General features: G+C 39.5%; 1 protein-coding gene across 2 annotated transcripts in view; it reads right to left on the bottom strand.

The window, feature by feature from the left end:
• Positions 1-9,240: 9,240 nt before the first annotated feature.
• Positions 9,241-19,133, bottom strand: part of LOC122871851 (gamma-aminobutyric acid receptor subunit gamma-3-like) — a 94,886-nt gene continuing 84,993 nt past the window's right edge. The window contains exons 9-10 of one of the 2 annotated variants that reach the window (XM_044187319.1): positions 16,491-16,687; positions 9,241-13,042 (exon numbers count right to left, since the gene is read on the bottom strand). In XM_044187319.1, coding sequence (XP_044043254.1) covers positions 12,761-13,042; positions 16,491-16,687 — 479 coding nt within the window. In that variant the 3' untranslated portion in view covers positions 9,241-12,760. Of the gene's footprint in view, positions 13,043-16,490; positions 16,688-19,133 lie in introns of those variants that run through there. The other variant, XM_044187320.1, reaches the window with a different exon arrangement.

Below are 19,133 nucleotides of genomic sequence, written 5' to 3'. Positions count from 1 at the left end.
TTAATAACATTTCCTTTTGAGGATTACCACCTGCTGCCACATAGGCATATAGGATGCGCACGCACACACACACACGTACACATGCTAGGCTAATGTGGATCTCACTTTGATATGTTGATTTAGTAGCTTTAACATCTATACAGAAGCAAGGGCAGAAACAGTAGAAGGAGAAGAAGAAAAGGCTGAATACCCGTCTGATTGGGTTATAAATACTCTCAATGGGTTCTCTGCCTCATAAAGATTATCTGTAGCACACAGAGCATAGAGACAAACAGTGTATGTGGCATTGGGGGGGGGGGTTGTATGTGGATGTGTGTGTATGATGGAGATATAGAAAGACAGTGAAAGAGAAAGGCAGAGTGTGCATTCAGAAAAATTCCATCCGGAGTGTCTTCAGCTTGCAGGGATGAAGCCGGAATATTTTATTTGACTCGAGCAAGCTCAAAAGAAGACACGCAAAAAAAAAAAAACTGGCTCCAAACAAGTCGGTGTGTCTAAAGATTCTCCACTTCACATGATTGCACCCTTCACGCGTCTTATATATGGGTTTTGTGGCGTCAGTCCAATTATGTAATCATGTGCCTGGAATTGAGGCTTTAAAAGAGCACTCCAATCAAACAGTGGGCATTTTAGCCCAAGTCTCCAAAGCAGGAGTTGTGAGTCTCCAAGATCATTTACAAAAGAGTTCTCTTACACAGATATATACAGCCCACTGTATGCTGGTGCATTTGAGTTCACTATTTTGACCTGACCCCATCTTTTCTTTTGTAAAAGGGAAAAACATCCAAACAGGGTTATGTTAGAAAGAATAACATTTAAACTACATTTTTATTTCTAATACTGTACTTAAATACTAAGGCTGACTGGCTCGACTGGTAGCCTGTCCATGTTCCCCAGGGTCCTATGTTCCCCAGCTCAGTATCCCAGCTCTTAATATGACACATTAAAGAGACCTTTCAAAGTATATATTTAGCCCCTATAGCCATTAACTAGAATGAAGCTCTGTTAGTTACCAAGCTACAACAGTAAGCTAGCTACTGACCCTTTCACTGGTGCAATTTCTTGTTCTGTCTGTTTTGTCTGTCTGACGTTGTCCCCATCTTATGAGCAGCACGTCTCACTGGGAGTGTGATGTAAGTTCAAACTATCTGCCTTGTTCCATATACACCCCCATTTTCCACTGTATGAGCTTTTCCCAGTGCATGCTGGAAAAGCTCTCAGCCTGCCCACGACCCTGAAAATGATAAAGCGTGAAGGTGTTTCCATGGTTCTCTAAGGCCATTTCAAGTTTCACAATCTGAAATTCTCCTTCAGTCAAATAAAAACCTGCGATCAAATTCCAATGCCTGAAAATAGATTTCTTCTAAATTCCTGAAAACTTTATTACTATTAGATCAAAACCTTATAACACAAGATTAAATACCATGTGCACAGAATTTAAAAAGCATCTTAATATCAAGGCAAAAGGGAAGAATCCAGGTGCATTTTACAAAATTCTACTCTCTGGCCCAGTTGCTGCGCCTCTGAACATTGTACCTCTGCACTCTGAGTGCTTTTTTCTCAGGCTTCTCCTCTGGCATCTGGCCTCGTCCTCTCCTGAATCCAGAGAGTACTCTGCAAGGTAGCAGCTGCCAGATGATTGGTGTTGATTCTGCCTCAGGTTTGTTTTTTGCATTTTACTATTTCAAATGCAAATAAAAACCTCAGCAGGGCGAGGAACATCACAGCGTAGATCAGCATTCCGCCTGACTAGGTATGCTACATTTCTAAAGGCATTTATGTGAACGCATGGCAGAGACAGGGGATGGCATGTAATAGAAGTCAGATGTAAAGACCGAAAACATTTTGTTCTTTACCTCGCATTGCTTATCCATTAAGACACCCATTTGCTTGTATGGTGTTTCTTCAAGGTCTGTGGTATGGTTCAAGCAAAAACTTGTACACTTAAAATCCTTTCATTCGAGTGCCATAAAGAACATGAAATGAGTGAATGACTGGCTAGTCAATCCAAAGTAGGACCTTGATCGCAGTTTGTTTTTTGGCTGGGCTGATTTTTAATCTGCCTTTCAAGCCAATTGGGACGTCTTGTTTTATATCCTGATTGTGTCTTGTTAGTATTCTACAAGATGATTGCAGTCCTGCTAATTTGGGCTTGAATTTAGAGCCAAGGGTATCCATGCTTTTAAAGTGAAAAGTCTCAAATTAGTTAATCTAAGGTGTTTGTTTTAACTTGAGGTACAGACACCAATAGCAGTATCAAAAATATCACAATAGCCAACCTCAGGAGTGTGCGCGCCTGGTGGCGACAGCTGGTGGACGTGATGACTTTGACTCAGTTTCGACCTCAGAGGATCCAAAACGGCTAACAGAGCTGTCACAGATGTTTGGACGATGGCTGCTCATTTCTTTTAATCACGTCCCTGTAATGACTGTGATGGTCAAAGGATTTCCCCTGAGCTGCGGTTTTGTGTAGGAAATGCCAATGTGATATATAAAGTATCTGGGCACTTGTGGATGTTTACCCATACAGTAAGCTTACAATGTCTTGGACCATAGTATTTTTTCTGTTTTATATCTTTTATATATATTTATATAACTGCAAGCCACCTCCATCATGTGGCAAATACAATAAATTCAACCTTATTTTTGTTTGTTTTAGCATTCCAAACAAATTGTGTGAAACATTTTGAAAACAACGTTTGTGGTTTTGATGGAATGGAACAAACATGTACATTTTGACAAACTTGATTGTTAAGTATACTTCTCATATCTGTTGTTGTAGCAGCAGTGGGTTAGCAGATGATCCCATCAGATTTCTGTTTTGATCGTAAACGTTCCCCTTGGAAAGATATATCTCTACGAAACTGACACTTGAAGCTATTTTGGTCAGATTTCCCCTGAGCTCCTGTTTGTTACTTTAGGCGCCCAGACAGAAACAGGATGCATCTTTAATGAAGTCATCAGTTGTGGGCATTGTGAGATGAAGCCCAACACTCCCGCCCCTCTCTCTCTGCTGCTGCTGAGTTGTAAACATTTCTGCATATGGCTGAAAGTCAGACGAACCTAGCCAACATGCAGATTTCCCTGGAGTTTCCATTAATGAAAACCCTAAGATGAGGCGAGTTGTCGGAGATATGTTTGTGCATGCGGCACGTGCCTTCATTCCACTATCCAATTTGCACCTGTAATGAAACCGACATAGTCAGTTTTCATTTTTAAACTCCCTGGAATATCAGATTGCTTTATTTAGACAGTCAAGGTTTGTTGATCCCTGAATCACAAACATGAGACATGCTGAACGTGATGATAGTATTGTACCACTACTGAGCAGCAAGGGGTTAATAGCCTTGATCAAGCTCACATTAATGGTAACTTTTTAAAGTGGTGTCTTTTAGTTTGACTTTCACATTTACCCTCTATTAACAATTAAATATTCTCTGCCCAGTTCAAATAGTCTAGTCTTTGAAGCAACAATTTTCTGCGTCTGTAGCCCTCAGGCTGTTGCCACCCAACCATCCAGCTTTGATTGTTTTTTTTTAGGACTATTTTAGCACCAGACAGCGTAGATGATTCACAATAAGTAGGCCAGGTACCTGTGCCCATACAGAGATGCCAGTTTAATAACTAACAATATTCCTGATGCTGTCACCTGAATCCTTTTAATGATGTTAACCCTACTCAACCATCTTGTGCAAGTTGTTTCAAAACACTTAGATTCATTCTTGAAAAGCTTTTTATTAAATGTCAGGCCTCATATTGTTGTAAAATTGCTGCAAAGTGTCCATTAACGCTGGAAGACATAAAAGAATGTGACAACAACCATTCATGTGGCCCACTACGCAGACATGCAACAATTTACAGCTTCAATCATGGATATAGATGAGTATATTGAAGCGCAGATGTTTTTCAGTAACATAAAATGCCAAAATGGTTGTTTCACTCTGTGTTGGAAATGCTGTGCTTTCCTATCCTTTTGGCTTTGTGTGGTGAAGCATATACAGTACTGCTGCATCCCAGCAACTTGATTCCTGTACTGCTACAGTATAAAATCACACAGGAGAAATGCAGCAACATTGCAATTGCACAAATTTATGTCCAAGGAAGCAACTTGTTACTAATAAATAATTAAAGCTGGAGATGGATGCACCACCAGTTAAGTTATAGGAATACCTTCGCAGTGATTTTTTGGGGGGCAATGCTTATAGGATATTTTAAAGCAGTATGTATTCAGGACAGTAGCTAGGATTTTAGAAATACTGAGGTCATGAGTCCAAGTCCCCCCGCAATGCCCCCTTCAAAATGTTTTTATCAGACACCGAAAATAAAACAATATAATGTTCTACTTATTTCGATTTGTCGTAATTTATTAATTCAGTTAAATGTTTAATTACATTTTATGTCAATTTTATTTCCCCAAATCTGGTTTCAAATCCTCCTAAGTACTAATCAGGATTATTAGTGAGTGGGGAAATACTGATGCATTTATTAATTTATTAGCCTGAAAGTAGCCACAAATAAAAATGGAATCAGCCTATAAAATACTGAATGTGTGTTAGTTTTGTAAACTGTAGAATGTAACTCCTCCCAGGTTGCTAAAACCCACACATTTCCACCAAAAATACAGAAGACATGACCTCAGTGTCCTCAATAGTAGCTATGGCTCTATCTATATTTATTTCAATCTATTGCTTCAATATACAACATACAAAGGTAAAAGTCTAACTTATTTGCTTTCTTGCTGAGATTTAGATGAGAAGATTGATACCACTTTCATATTTCTAAGTTAAATTTTAAGCTAGAGCCAGCAGGAAGTTAGCTTAGCTTAGCATAAAGATTGTAAACAGGGGGAAAAGCTAGCCTGGCTCTGTCCAAAGGTAACAAAAACCAGCTACTAGCACCTCTAAAGCTCACTGATTAACATGTGTCTTGTTTGTTTAATCTAATCCGAACAAAAACCAAAGTGTAAAAATTACGTTTTTTCTGTTTTACCAGGGGTTATTTGTCGGACTAATTCTTGGCTGGGCACAGTAACTTCCCGGAGGCTGGGCTGGTTGCCTGGCAACCTCATGGTGACAACAAGACACCAAGACTCATTGTATCGCTGAAACAAACAAGATATAACATGTTAATCCGTGAGCTTTAGAGGCATTGGTAGATTTTGCTTGTGAGCATTTTGACGTTAGCATGCAGCTCAAAGCTGTTGCAGCCTCACAGAGCTGCTAGCATGGCTTCTAGACTCGTGTTGTTTTATGTGAGCTCACTAAAGCAAATTCCTAACTATGTTGAAATGGCAATTAAGTATTAAATCGTGAATCAGTTTCCCCCTGCTTTCAGTGTTTATGCTAAAATAAGCTAACCGTCTCCTGGCTCCAGCTACATACTTATATTACAAACATTAGATTGGTATCAATCATCTAACGCTTGGCAAGAAAATGACTGAGCGTATATCCCAAAATGTCAAACTATTCTTTTAAATTCTGAAAGGTCCCTATAGTGATGTAAAACACAAGGGAATACTGGAATTTACAATTACAACTTGTACAATTTTGTAGTCTTTCACATACAGATTACAGATTGCTCCTTTAATGTACAGTACTGTCTTATTTCTGTTCTGCTGAGCATGCATGACTAATGATTTAATCCTTCTAGATACTGACAAAGGAGGTTGCTAACACAGATTTGCCATTCACTTCCCTTTGATCATAAATCATCTGGATCTTAGAACACACTGATTTAGACTATTTATCATATTGGAAATGAGCAGCAGCAGCCTATTACTGACCACATGAATTTCACATAATGTTTTTTTTCTTCGTGTTATCCTGCTCTTCCTGCTGCAGGGGAAGTCAAATCTGACGGTTAAGAGAGAGTGAAATAACTGATAATGACCCCTGCCCAATTTTACCATTATCATGCGGAAGCATCATATCACCCCATCATGAATTTGGGCAACCAGCAGAGATTTGGTAGTGACATGCAGCCTTCCTATCTCACTCAATTCTCTGTCTTATCCCAATATTTTTGCTTCCTTATCGTAAAATAACGATAAGAAACTAATGTGACTTTAATTACCATTATGAACAGAAACACAGTATTTACATTATGACTAATCACTATTAAAAAAGAAGACAGACTCCATTAAAATAATATTTTAAGCATACATACTGTACAGTTTCCGTTTACTTTTCAGAGAGAATTAAGATTTTAAATTTAAATATCACTTCGACCTCGGGCAGAAAATCAGGAAAATCTTCAGTTTATATAATGATGAAAAGTTATTGCAATTTGTGTCTGGCTGTGTAAATCCAGTTGAACTCTCAGAAAGTCTGTGAAAGCAAAGAATAAAAATGAAAGAGAGTAGAAAAGTCAACAGCAGGCTGCTAGCAGACATGGATAAATAATAGTTTCAATTAAACCTTAGATCTCCAACCTTGAGATTCATCAGAATCAGAATCAGAAATACTTTATTGATCCCTGAGGGTAAACTCTTTTGTTACAGCAGCTCACCTTTACGTCAGTGCACACAGGAATACAAGTACTAGCAAAAAATATAGTGTAATAATAATAATACACTATAATTTTCCGAGTTTGACTACTGTGTTTACAGTAATACATCATCCACACAGAACATCTGTTTATGTGAACAAAGACAAGTTACCTACCTTCTGCCTTTGTTTAGCTACATACTCTAGACTATCTTGGATTGACTTAATAGCTCCTGATTGGGTATCGTGTATCAGTATGTGATTGGCTCAGAGGTATCTTACCCCAACCCTGTCTCCTAGAAATTACGTTGATATACAGTACAACTGATTTGCAACAGCATATATGTTTTGTAAGAAATGTATTGTCGCCCGGATTAAGTTTTCTATCATAATGAAGAAATGTTGTTAATTAATGCGAGGGTATAGCTTTGGTTTCAGATATACATCAGTGTGGCAAATAACACATTCTGATAAAAAATTCTGATAAAAAATAGTTATAGAGAGTTATATTCTCTCCCAAAACCTCTCTCCTCTCAGAGAATACCTTTCTCTGAACGCCATCTCCTGCAACTCCTACCAGGTTAGGACTCCTCTGGAACTCTCCTAAATATTAGATGTGATAGGAGTGACATCCTAAGTTAGCAAAGTTGAAAAATTGCTTTCATACCTAGTTCTAAAAATAGGACCAAAAATGTATCACAAGTGATTTCCTACTTTACATTCTTGATAAATACGGGCCCAGGTTTTTAAAAATTATTTTTTTATCTCATATCTCTTTACATCACCATTATTAAAAAAGTATGACAACCATTTCATCATAATTTGTGTCTCTGATAGATGATATAAATGTATATAAATTCAGGAAATAGCATATACATACTATATACTTTACACACTAGTACATTTATATACTTTTTCTTGGTCCCCCCCGAAACCAAACTTACACCCTTGTGTATGACCCTGATGTTGCAGCAGAAAGTCATTGTACTGTAGGAAAAGGGAACACACACACCTTTAAACACCATACATACAGAGATGCACACTCACTACTGCACACATACAGCAAACAACAACTAACATGAGTGAGTGTATACATGCACCCACACACACACACTAACAGTCCCTCCTCACTGAGCCATACATGCAGTCATGCATGAACACACACACACACACACACACACACACACACACACACAGACATGCATTGATCCCTGATAGATTTTCTCCTTCTCACACAGGGTGCATTCTTCTTGCAAGCAAAGCTGTCACTTTATAGGCATGAGTTAAATCCACACACACACGCTTACACACACACTCACACTGACAGCTCAATTTTCTACTAGCATAAGTGCTTTTCTCTCCATATCCACTGTGTTAGCGTGCCATCCTGCTTTTGCCTCGCGTAGGTGGCAGGAGCTTCTTCCAGCTTCAGCGGTGGTGGAGCTCCACGCTGTAACATCCACCCTTTGACTCCACTTATTTGTCTGCCTCTCGCTTGTACTCTGTTCATGCCGCTTGCTTCAAACTAGGTCAACAAACTCAGGGTAAAGCAATGACGTGCTCATGCATCTGTCACTGGATATTAGTCGTATCATTGTTTTTGGGCAGGCAGACTGCCTGAGGACAATTGTAACTAATTCTATTGTATATGGAGAGCTTAATTTATCAACTTGCTCATCAGAACATTGAATTAGAGGTCTTTTTTTGGACCAATGAAACCAATAATTGTTCAAATTCTGAACTTTGTAATCATTTCAAGGTTACAGATGATACCACCTGGGGTTGCATCAAGTGATCATGACTCATATCCTTTAAAGACTTAATTTAGCACCAGATTTCTACACCTGCAATGTCCCTTAAGTAAACACTATAATAATGAATGCAAAGTCTCCTTCCTATCTGTGAGGTGTTCCTTTTACTGATTAACACCAAACTGCATGTCGTGTTGAATGAGGGGAAAGATGTATAATATTTATAGCTTATAACTAGAAAAGTCTAAATCAAATACTTATCAATAACAAGAAAAGCTACAGACGACAGTATACTCAGCATCCCATCATGCTTAGTGCCATATACAATAATGGACTTTTGTGATTTTGAGCTATAATCCACCATCTGATTTATGTGTTGTGCTCTCTAGCGCCACCACCATTGCTGTGGTGGCAGAGTTAAACTGCCCCCCCCACCAACAGATAATATGGCAAACATATAAGTGGCAAACGTTTACTGTACATGTGCACATGAAAGAAATACTTGCACTACTCCAGTTAAGGCAATAATGTGTCTTTGCCAATTATCCAGCACAGATGTGTATATATATATATATATATATATATATATATATATATATATATACACATAATGAAGACTTATAATGGAGGTTTCAAAAACTGACAGACCAGTACGAACAATTACAATTAGCTAGTACTTATTTCTTGCATTACTCTCTGAATCGTATCGCAATCACATACAGTATTTGCATTTAAGCAGTGGCTTTGAGAGAGAGATGTTTGTTGGGTCTTTTGGCAGGAGTCTCAGTATCAAATCCTGTTCAAACTGGTGATGATTTACGGGGATCAGAGCTACGGAGGCACTGGCACTGAAGTCCAAAAGAAGGATGTTATTAAGGATATCGACTACATACACGTCCCAGATACTTTCAGATCTATTGCTTCACGCCTGTACCTGTTAACAACACAGGCAGTAACACTCTTGAAGACCTTCATTCTTGCAGAAAAAGACTTCACAGTACCACTTGACCAAAACGTTATTTATTAATATAAGCAATGTACCACGCACTAGAAAAAAGATACCTATTTTCACTCTAGATCCTGTTTTCATAAAATATTTTCCCCACGAGTGCTGATCCAAGATGTACAGCCCCGCCCTCCAGAGACCTCACTGGCAATCAAAACAAAATTGGTTTGCAGGATAAAGTAGGAGTAATACATGATTTTCTGACACCTCTGTGCAACTGATGCACCGCTTTTCAGAGAAGCTGGGAAACTTTAATGGGGGTGATGAGGTCTCCGGAAGAGGCTCTTGAGCGAGTTCATTATGCTCACCAGTGCTGATCCTGGGTTAGTACTCTGATTCCAAAGAGGCTTTATAAATACAGGTCCCAGTCAGTTGAAACACACACAGGTGATTTTCATTAAGACGTAGAAAATAGTGATTTTGTTTTATTGAAGTATCTCAACGGACTAAGACACTTATAAAGTGTAGTAGAAATATCAGAGGTGAGGAGAGTTTACTGCAGTGTGGGCCAAGCTCTGTTCAATTCAGTCAGTTCATCGATAGATAGATAGATAGATAGATAGATAGATCTAATGTCGAAATACTAATGAAATTTCACTGTCTCATATGAGCTAATATATAAAATCAGCAGAGTAAATAGTGGCCCACAGGGTAACAGCCCTTCTGCTGTTTCTCTAGCATCACTCAAGGCGATTTGATTTGTAATTACAAACCTCTGGACAGGACACAAATGTGTCTGGAGGCCTTATGAATATGTAGGACCCCTAAATATAAACTCATTTAGGCTGCTTGAACTGACTGAACTGGAACCAGATTGACTCTGGCCTTGCTACTGGCCTAACTTACATTCCATGTATAACTGTATGAAAATAGAAACATTAATTAGATACATCTTACATAAAAGCTTTTCTCTGAACATACAAATACCGGGGAAAAAGTGTGTGTGTACGTTGGGGAAAGAAGGGGGGAAAAGGGGGTTTGATTGTTCTACAAAGCCAAAGGACTGCAAAAAACACCATAGAACAGTTAACAAAACCAAAATGTTTCTAACTCCATCAGTACCATCCATCCCTGTGTTGTTGTTTTTTGACACTCGTGTGTCCGTAAGCCTCCATATATGGCATTAATTTTACATGTTTGAGGAGTGGATGTGGGACATCAAGAGTCATCAACCCTCCTGGATCATCCATTTTTCAATACCGCGCTGTGTGCAGTATGTGAGTGTATGGAGTTCCACAATATATATATATATATATATATATATATATATATATAACTTATTTTACAGCACCTGTGATCATTGCCAGCTACACACAGAAGATGTGCCTTTAGGTCCCGCATATGGCAGGACATCAGAAAAATTGAAGCTTTCATCTAGACTCCAATCTTATGTACTCAAGCTCTACTTCTGAAACTAGATGGAATGACTAATGCAAAATAAATAGGCCACGTACAGTATATGTTTGTATGTGCTTTAGGGTTTTGTTTGTTTTTTTAGTGCTTGTTACCAAAACTAATATTTCTGCAGCTCATCTTGTTCCATTATCCAATATACAATATATACAATATATACTGTATATAGTGTACTGAACAATTTTCATGCACATCATGCTCAGCTGAAACTTTCCATTGAAACCAATGCTGATGAAATTTCTTATTAATTTATTAACTCCTTGGAATAGTTCGACATTTTGAGAAATAAGCTTACTCCTTTTCTTGCCAAGAGTTAGATGAAATTATTGATACCACTCTCTTGTCTGTACGCTAAATATGAAGCTACAGCCAGGTAACTTAGCTTAGCACAAAGACTGTTACCTATGAACAGAGCCAGGGTAGCTTTTTCCGCCTAAAAGCACCTCTCTAGCTCACCGATTAACACATTATATCTCCTTTTTTAAGTGTAAAAATGAAATTTCACTGAGTTATGGTTTGCCAAACTATTTCTTGGCCAAGACCAGTTGCCAGGCAACCAGCGGAAGTTACTAGTCACATAACCCCCCATAAAACATGAAACTTTACAGATCCCGACTGGTGGATTTTTCTTACCTTTGGACAGAGCCAAGCTAGTCTTTGTGCTAAGCTAAGTTAGCCGTGCCGATGACAGCTTCATCATTAGACATGTGAGTGGTATCAATCTTCTCAACTAACCAAGAAAGTGAATACTGTAAATTCTCATATATAGGCCGGTATTCAAATAATGTCCGAGTCTCAAAAGAGGATAGAGAATAGAGAATAAAAAAAAAACACGTTGAGCTGGGTGAAAATGTTTTCATACTTGTTTCTTCTTTGTGTACTCCTGATTGATGTTAAGTTACCGTCAATAAAACTCAACACTTCCTCAAGTTTTTTCACATTAAAAGCTTTCCCAAAATGTCAAACTTTTCATTTAAGCCAAGGGAATGCACAGGTCCTATTAAAAGTAAAAAACACATATCTATATAAATAAGAATAAAAGTTTGTAAAATAAAATGCGAAACTGTTTTCATATAGCTGTTGTCAGGAAGAAACCAGCACTGCTCAAACCCTAATCTGTTTATTCATGTACTGTAACATACATACAGTACAATATGCCTGGGGATGAGATTAGCATGTTCAGTATTAGATTGGTATGTATTTATGCAGTTCTTATACATTTTGTGTGTAAGAAAGTAACCCGGTATTCATTATAAAACACCCAAATCTTCTTGGCATCTACTGTAAACTGCATTGCTTGGTCGTAAAGCATCATGAACAAAAGCTCACTGACTTAATAAACAAGATTTTTCCAGACAACCACTGCCCCACATGTACCCCACTGACCTTAAATCATATTCAACACTTAACAACTGATGTGTGAGCTAGTTGACTTGCTGTGAAAATCCAACTAATTCCAATAATAATATTAATAAGAAGAAAACGTTACTATATTAGAAAGTAAAACTAATTCGAGAGTACAACTAAAACTAATGTGCTACAAAATTAATGGTGAGTGTTAGTTTTAAACATCTCCAGTGGTGGTGTTCTGGGTTTGTTTCATCAAAGAATAAACAGCACAGCATGCGGCGGTGTGGTGGATGAGGTAATAAAGATAATGGAGGGAACTCTGAAGCTGCGTCTCTAGGCGCACCCTTTCTAAAGAAGGCACTATGGGTGCTTCGCCATCTCGAAGACCAAGATTCAGCAATGCAACCCCGTCCCCGAACGTCTCTGAAGTTACAGCTGTCTGTTGGTTTCTCAGAGAGTCATAAACCCATGCATTCAAGTTAATGCTGGCGGCTTGTTGTTCTACTGCTGAGCATTTTATTCTCCTTGGTGTGCCACTGCTCAAAGTATCATGGCCTTTACACTGTGCACCACTACACATATGTATTTTTTAGTCATACCACTCCAGAGGCAGCATGTCTGACAATTCCCACAGAGCGGATCCACCCCATTTCCTCCTCCACGCTTAGTTTTGACCTTAAATCACGAGCCGTGGTGCAAAGTGGCGGGGACTGTGGCTGTTTCAGAAGGGCCCATGGATCACAACCCGAGACCGACTAGAGGTAGAGGTAGCTGACCCAGTAGACTATGTTGAAGAGTAAGAAGGAGGTGGGGAAGAAAACCCGGGAGTAGGAATCCAGCTCGCGGATGTTGACATGGATCCGTCCTTTCTTCCAGCCGCCTTCTTTACACTCCTCATAACAGCAGAAGAAGCTCTTGCAGTCTTTCCCGTCCAGGCACTCATACAGGCAGTTGTCGTCGTAGTCGTGCCAGAACAGGGAGTTGCCCATGGGCATCATGGGCCGAGGGGTGTGACCCATGTTGAAAGATGAGTAGGCCTGTATGAGTTGACAGAAAGAGAGAGAGTTATGGTTTAGGAATTGACCGTATGCTAAACCCCTCCCCTGAACAGTGATTGTCCAATCATAGCTTAGCAGCCATAATTAGGCACGGCAGACTTGCCAAGCTTTGATGTAGAAGCGGTGTCCATTGGGCTGTGGTAAGAGTGAGACTCAACATTTAAAGAGTTTGGAGGGTGGTGTCTTTTTTTTAGCCTTTCCAAAACCAAAAACACAAGCACAAAAGTGCATATGAACTGTGTGTTACTCTGCTTTAACATAAGCTGCAATTGTTACCATGTCAGGCTAACTAACTTACTACCTAAAGCAGAAACCGAGAGTTGCTTCAAAGGCCAAGGAGCACATCATTAACTAACTACATCAGTTTGTAGGATTACAGGTTAGTTAAAAAAATAACACTAGCACTTGTAGTGTTTCCCCACTGTGTGGAACATGATCCCGGATGCTACTAGAGTTTTGGCTAATGTTAGCAGCTCTGCCCTGCTCTTTATTGGATATGAGGAAGTTTAATCTCCAACAACCCCAGCCAAACTCATTAACCGGGATAGCATTACATTTGGCCCATCAATTCATGTTAGTCCTCATCCTTAAATCTTTTGTAAGATTAAAAGTGAACGTTAAAATGAAATATGTAAGATAAGCAGCCAAACAGAATGAAATAACAGTTTGAATTTACATTTTTTCCTTATCATACTTAAAGAACTAACTAGCTCTACACTGCAATTCAAGAACAATGCTTCTTTATTTACATGTCTTCTTCACGAATCATCAGCTGGTGAAGATGCTTACTTTTTGCCTGGGACATGCAGCTTTAGCTTCAGTCTTTTAGCATGATATCATGTACTGTATGTAGCCATCATGCATATATTTAAGGCCACTTTTACAGGATTCTTGTTTTAAAACAAGTCTTTGCCAACCCATGGAGCTAACATTAGCTTAATTAGCTAGCTACAGCTCATCAAATCTGCCTGCTTTTGTCTTCTTTCTTTGTCTGAAATCAAGGACACATTATTTAAAAAAATACTAATAATTTTGATGGTAAATCTCTATATGTGCTGATGGAAAGCTTGACAGGTATTGCCAACTAATGGGGGAGGTGGGGGTTAGTGAAAGCAGAAGTACCATTACTTTTGAAACAAAGCTTAAAAAAGAAGCAAAAGAACATGACTAGTTAATGAAAATTAGGCTATGTTCATCATTGTGGCAGCATGCCTTTCTCAAAATGCCTTTTTGCTGCATTGCATTCTGGTCTATTGAAGCTGCAGTGGAGAAATTGTGCCACTTCTAGTGGATTATAGTCTGTGAGATTGATTATTAGTGCAAAATGGCAAGTCTGTAAAGGCACAAAGCCCTGACAGGTATTTATTGATGTTTTAGATTGCTGAAAAATTCCATCAGACTCCACTGCTGATGTGTTGAATAGATCTCAAAGTGATGGACCATTCGCTTCGTTTGTACATTTATCAGCTGGAATTAAAAAATACACTACCAAACAATGGTGCAATGCATTGGTGAATTGATATGCTTTTGTAACAGCATAGTGATGTCTAGGGTTTTTAAAAAGTTGATATTCACTTTTGGAAATAGATGTTTGAATAAAATGAAGTATAATACTTATGTTTAAACATTTTAATTGAAAGTAAAACTACTGATTTCAAAAAAACAATCCTTTTGATACCCACACAACGCAGCTCTAAGCCTGAATTTTTAGGCTGGAATGCTGAATAAGTACCTCCTGACAAAATTCATTACGTGACTTCCTCCCTGATGTTTATAAAATCGTTTGGGACAACCTAATTGGGGTAAAATCTTCACACATTTTTCCAGTCCTCTACTCCGCTCTTGGAGGAAGAGTGGGTGGCGAGAGAGGGAGAGAAAGAGAGTTAGATGTGTCTTGTGGAGTAAGAGAATTGACTGAGTGGGCGGCACAAAGGGCCACACGGATGGGGGAGAATATGAGGCTTCCCCACAGACAGGCCAAGCCAAAATACAGCAGAGAGCCAGAAATGCAGAGGAGGGGACTGAATGTAACACAACTTAATTGTTCAGCCTGAGCTGACAGTCTTTTTAGCCCTGAGACACATTCAGCAGAACTCCACTACACTGGGAGGAAATAATGAAGAGGGAGGGGATCTGGAGAGAGCGAAATGACAGCAGCGGTGGCTGACTCAGTCTTAGTAGACGTGTGCTGCCGCCATTAAAGCTTTCGCAGTAGGTGCAACCTTGAGAACGCCCACACATAGCTTTAGGCTCAGGAGCGATTGCTAGAAAAGAAATGTTTTCAACTGCACACATGCTCAGAAAGACACACATGTTAGATGCCTGGGAAGACATTGTGCACTGGATATATGTTGAAACTCTATGGATTCAATCAATATGAGTTTCTGAAGGCTGATTTTATTAGACAGAAAACAACCAATAGCATGTGCATTCATGCGCTTTTTATGTTATTTCATTTTTACTGAAAAGATTACAAGAATTTGACCAAGGTTGAAAAAGCCTCTGAAGCATCACTTAGAAAATCGTATGACACCAAGACTTCAACTTGAACAAGGCCTGGATGCATAATAATTTATAAACACATCAACACACACACACACACACACACACACACACACACACACACACACACACACACACACACACACACATTTTTGATTGGCTCATCAGGTGGCACAAGAGTGACTGTACCCAGAGCATTTGTTCTTTTTTTATCCTTTGTTTTTCTTTGTTCAGACAGCTACATTACGCTCATTAGTACTGATCCCATGGGTGCCCGGGGGTCTTGAGGCCCCTCAAGGTTGCTATGGCACCCATGAACCTAGTACCCTTAAACTAATGAGAACCAGCTCAGTAACGATTTATCATGTTTTGCATGCTGGTTTTATATTATCATTATTAATACAGTTGTGATGCACATGGATGGATTATGAAATAATGGGCCCCTGGACACAGACATGAACAAGGCCCCCACCCATAGGAGCAAGACACCGAGACTGAAAGACTACTAGTCGTTTTGTGTCTCTTTGTGGTCATTTTGCATGTCTTTGTAGTTGTTTTGTGTCCCTTTGTGGTCATTTCATATCTCTTTGTTGTTGTTTTGCTTTTTTTTGGTAGTCATTTTGTTTCTCATTGTAGTCGGTTAGTGTCTCTTTGTGGTTGTTTTGCATGTCTTGGTAGTTGTTTGATTGACTTTCCACAAGCAATATTAATTTCACGTTCAGTAATCCATCCATGTTATTACATTACTGAGAGCATTATATGAATGGTACTGATTAAAGATGCATGCTTTACAGGCTGTTTCATGCAGCTGTGCTCTAAGAAGAACATTTGCTGTAGTGGAGGTGGATGTTAACATAAATAAAAGGCAAATGCAGAGCTGATATACAGTACCAGCCCATTACACACACATTCACCACAGGCTTACCATTCTCTGCGTCTTGGCAGGAGGTCTGCGTACAATGTAGGAGTAGTAGTTGAGCATGGCATACTCGATCATGGCAGCGAAGACGAATAGGAAGCAGACGGTGACAAACAGGTCCATGGCCGTCACGTAGGACACTCTAGGTAGTGAGTTCCTGGCCACTGTGCTCAGGGTGGTCATGGTCAGCACTGTGGTGATACCTGGGAAGGTAATGCATGTATGAGGAATGCAGGCGCAATACTTTGTAAAGAGAATTCACTGTGACTGCATGATGAATAGCTGGTCAGCACTGGGGTGACCCATGTGGAAGTCAAGTGATTATATAACATGTGGGCAGAGGTTTATTAATCACCATTAATAATGCATATGGGGTATTCTGGGTAAGTGTCCCCATTCTTGCATCAATCCTGTCTTCTATTAAACAGCTGCAGTGGAGATTTGTTTTGAGTGTGGTGAAGCAGAATAGTTGAAATGATCAAATAATCCAATTTTTCTATTTTCTTTTTGTCGTCCCCCAGTCTAAAATGTGATAAAATGAATGCCAGAAATCCATTTGCGGGTTAAGAACCTCGGGTATACAGTGGAGCCACATCAGAATTACGCGGGAAATCCTGACACCTTCTCATGACTGAAACAGAACTTGTCTCTGAAGTGGCTCAAGCAGTGCAGCCATAATTCAGCAGGGACGCGGTAAAAAGCTGGCCCTGTATTCCTGTAGTTAAGTTTTACAATCTCAACCACAGTGGAAACTTTCCAGACATCACTTTGGATAGACACTTTTTGAAATAACATGGTAAGGCGCAAGAGGCAAAAGCCCCCCAAAAGTGGAAGTTGAGGATTTTTTGATAATTTTAGAATTGAAGCTGGTAATATTGTATAATATCAGTGACATTATTGTATAGAATCAGTGAAATGGAGGGCAGCCATTGCTCTTAATTTTGGTATTATTGTGTTTTTTCAGCTGAAAATCACCTTTAAGAAACACTACCATAGCATTTCATACTATTTCACAAATTAAAAGTTGTATTACTGTACAAATGTAACTTTAATTGTACTTTTCATAACCTGAATGACTATAATTGTTGTTTTAGATCTTGGATACAGATCATATATGCATGAAAAGTGACACCAATCTTACTCATGTAGCTGGTGTCTTGAACATGAGACTCAGATGAACGTATCTCTTTTTCTTTTTCAAGATGAATGTATTTGGATACGCATCAGCAATGAAACCACTGTGTTCAAATCCTATTTCCTGTTCACTACAGACACGCCATCTGGTCACCTCCCCCAGTGGCAAGAGTGAGGTTTGTCATGTTCACAATGTTATTGTGCTTAAATTTGGCTTTGTTAAATCATTATTAAGCAGCATTAGTCCCATCACGCTGGATTTCTCTAATTATCACTGTATTTTCGTTGAAAACATCTGTACTATGTCAGAAAAATCATACTGATGTAATAAGTTCAATAATTATTCAATGGCATAATGTTAGATTTAGCATACTGACAACAGTTTATATTCAGAAAGTTTTTTCATTCCATGGCAAGATTCGGTTTCGGATTTATACAAAAACAGCATTAACACAAGGCTGCATAGTTTCTCTCCAACATGATCTCAGTAAAGCTGTTTCAATGTGAACTCAACTGAAGTGCAACTTGGAATTTTATACAGAATTGAAACATCACAGTTATTTATTTATTTTTTGTTTATTTATTGATTGATTGATTGATCGATTGTTCTTTCTGCCTTGTCTATCCTTCTTTCTGCTGTTGCCATTCAGGTGAACAACCTGACTAGCCAGAATCTCTTCTTCTTCTTTTTGGACTTTTTGTCCAACACTTCCTTCATCGTGGACTCGAGTTCACCTAGCCTGGTTGTTATGTCGGCTTCTCTCTGATTCCAGTCCTCATCTTTCTTCTGCAGAGTCCGCTGAAGCGAGGCTTTCTCCTCCTCTGCTCTTTTTAGTTCAGCCACGATCTTGCTGTTCTCTTTCTTTTGCTGCTCCAGCTGCGCAAGGTAGGAGGCTTTAGTTTTCTTGAGCTCCTCCTCCAGGTCAAGGGCCTTCGCTTGTTTTTTTTCTTTAAGGGCCTCTTCGGTGCAGAGTTTGGCTCTAAGCTCCTCAGTTTCACAGCGGAGAGCCTCTTGGTCCTCCCTGTGCTTAGCAGCCTGCTCCTCCAGGTCTTTCTGAGCCTTCAGGAGCTGCTGCTGGAGCTTCTCTGCCAGTTCTGTCTGGGATGCCTTTGTGCTCGGGGTTGGAGCCTCCTCACACCGCTCTGCAACAGGGTTGCTGTTTTGCTGCTGCACTTTTTTGTTGGCCTCCTCCAGTTTGCCATTCAGGCTTGCCATGATCTTATCAGCATGCATCAGCCTGGTAACAGCATTGACTCTTTCAATGCAAGCCTCACTCAGCTCAAATCTGAGCTTTTGAATCTCCTCCTCATAAGACCTGGTCTCATTGCTGCGGGCCCGTTCCAGCTGGTCTTTGAGCTGTTCAATCGTTCGCTCAGCTTCTGCAGTAGAGTGGTTATATTTACTGCGAACCTCTTCCAGCAGTATCTTTAAATCCCTGGCCTTTCGCTCCGCAGCTGCATGTCTGCAGTGAAACAGGTGCTGCTTGAACTGGGAGTCTTCCAGTTGGGCTCTGA

This window comes from Siniperca chuatsi, linkage group LG24 (genome assembly GCF_020085105.1).
Source record: "Siniperca chuatsi isolate FFG_IHB_CAS linkage group LG24, ASM2008510v1, whole genome shotgun sequence".
Taxonomy (NCBI): Eukaryota; Metazoa; Chordata; class Actinopteri; order Centrarchiformes; family Sinipercidae; genus Siniperca; species Siniperca chuatsi.
The sequence above is the reverse complement of the archived record's forward strand: the minus strand, read 5'-3'. Positions and strand labels throughout refer to the sequence as shown.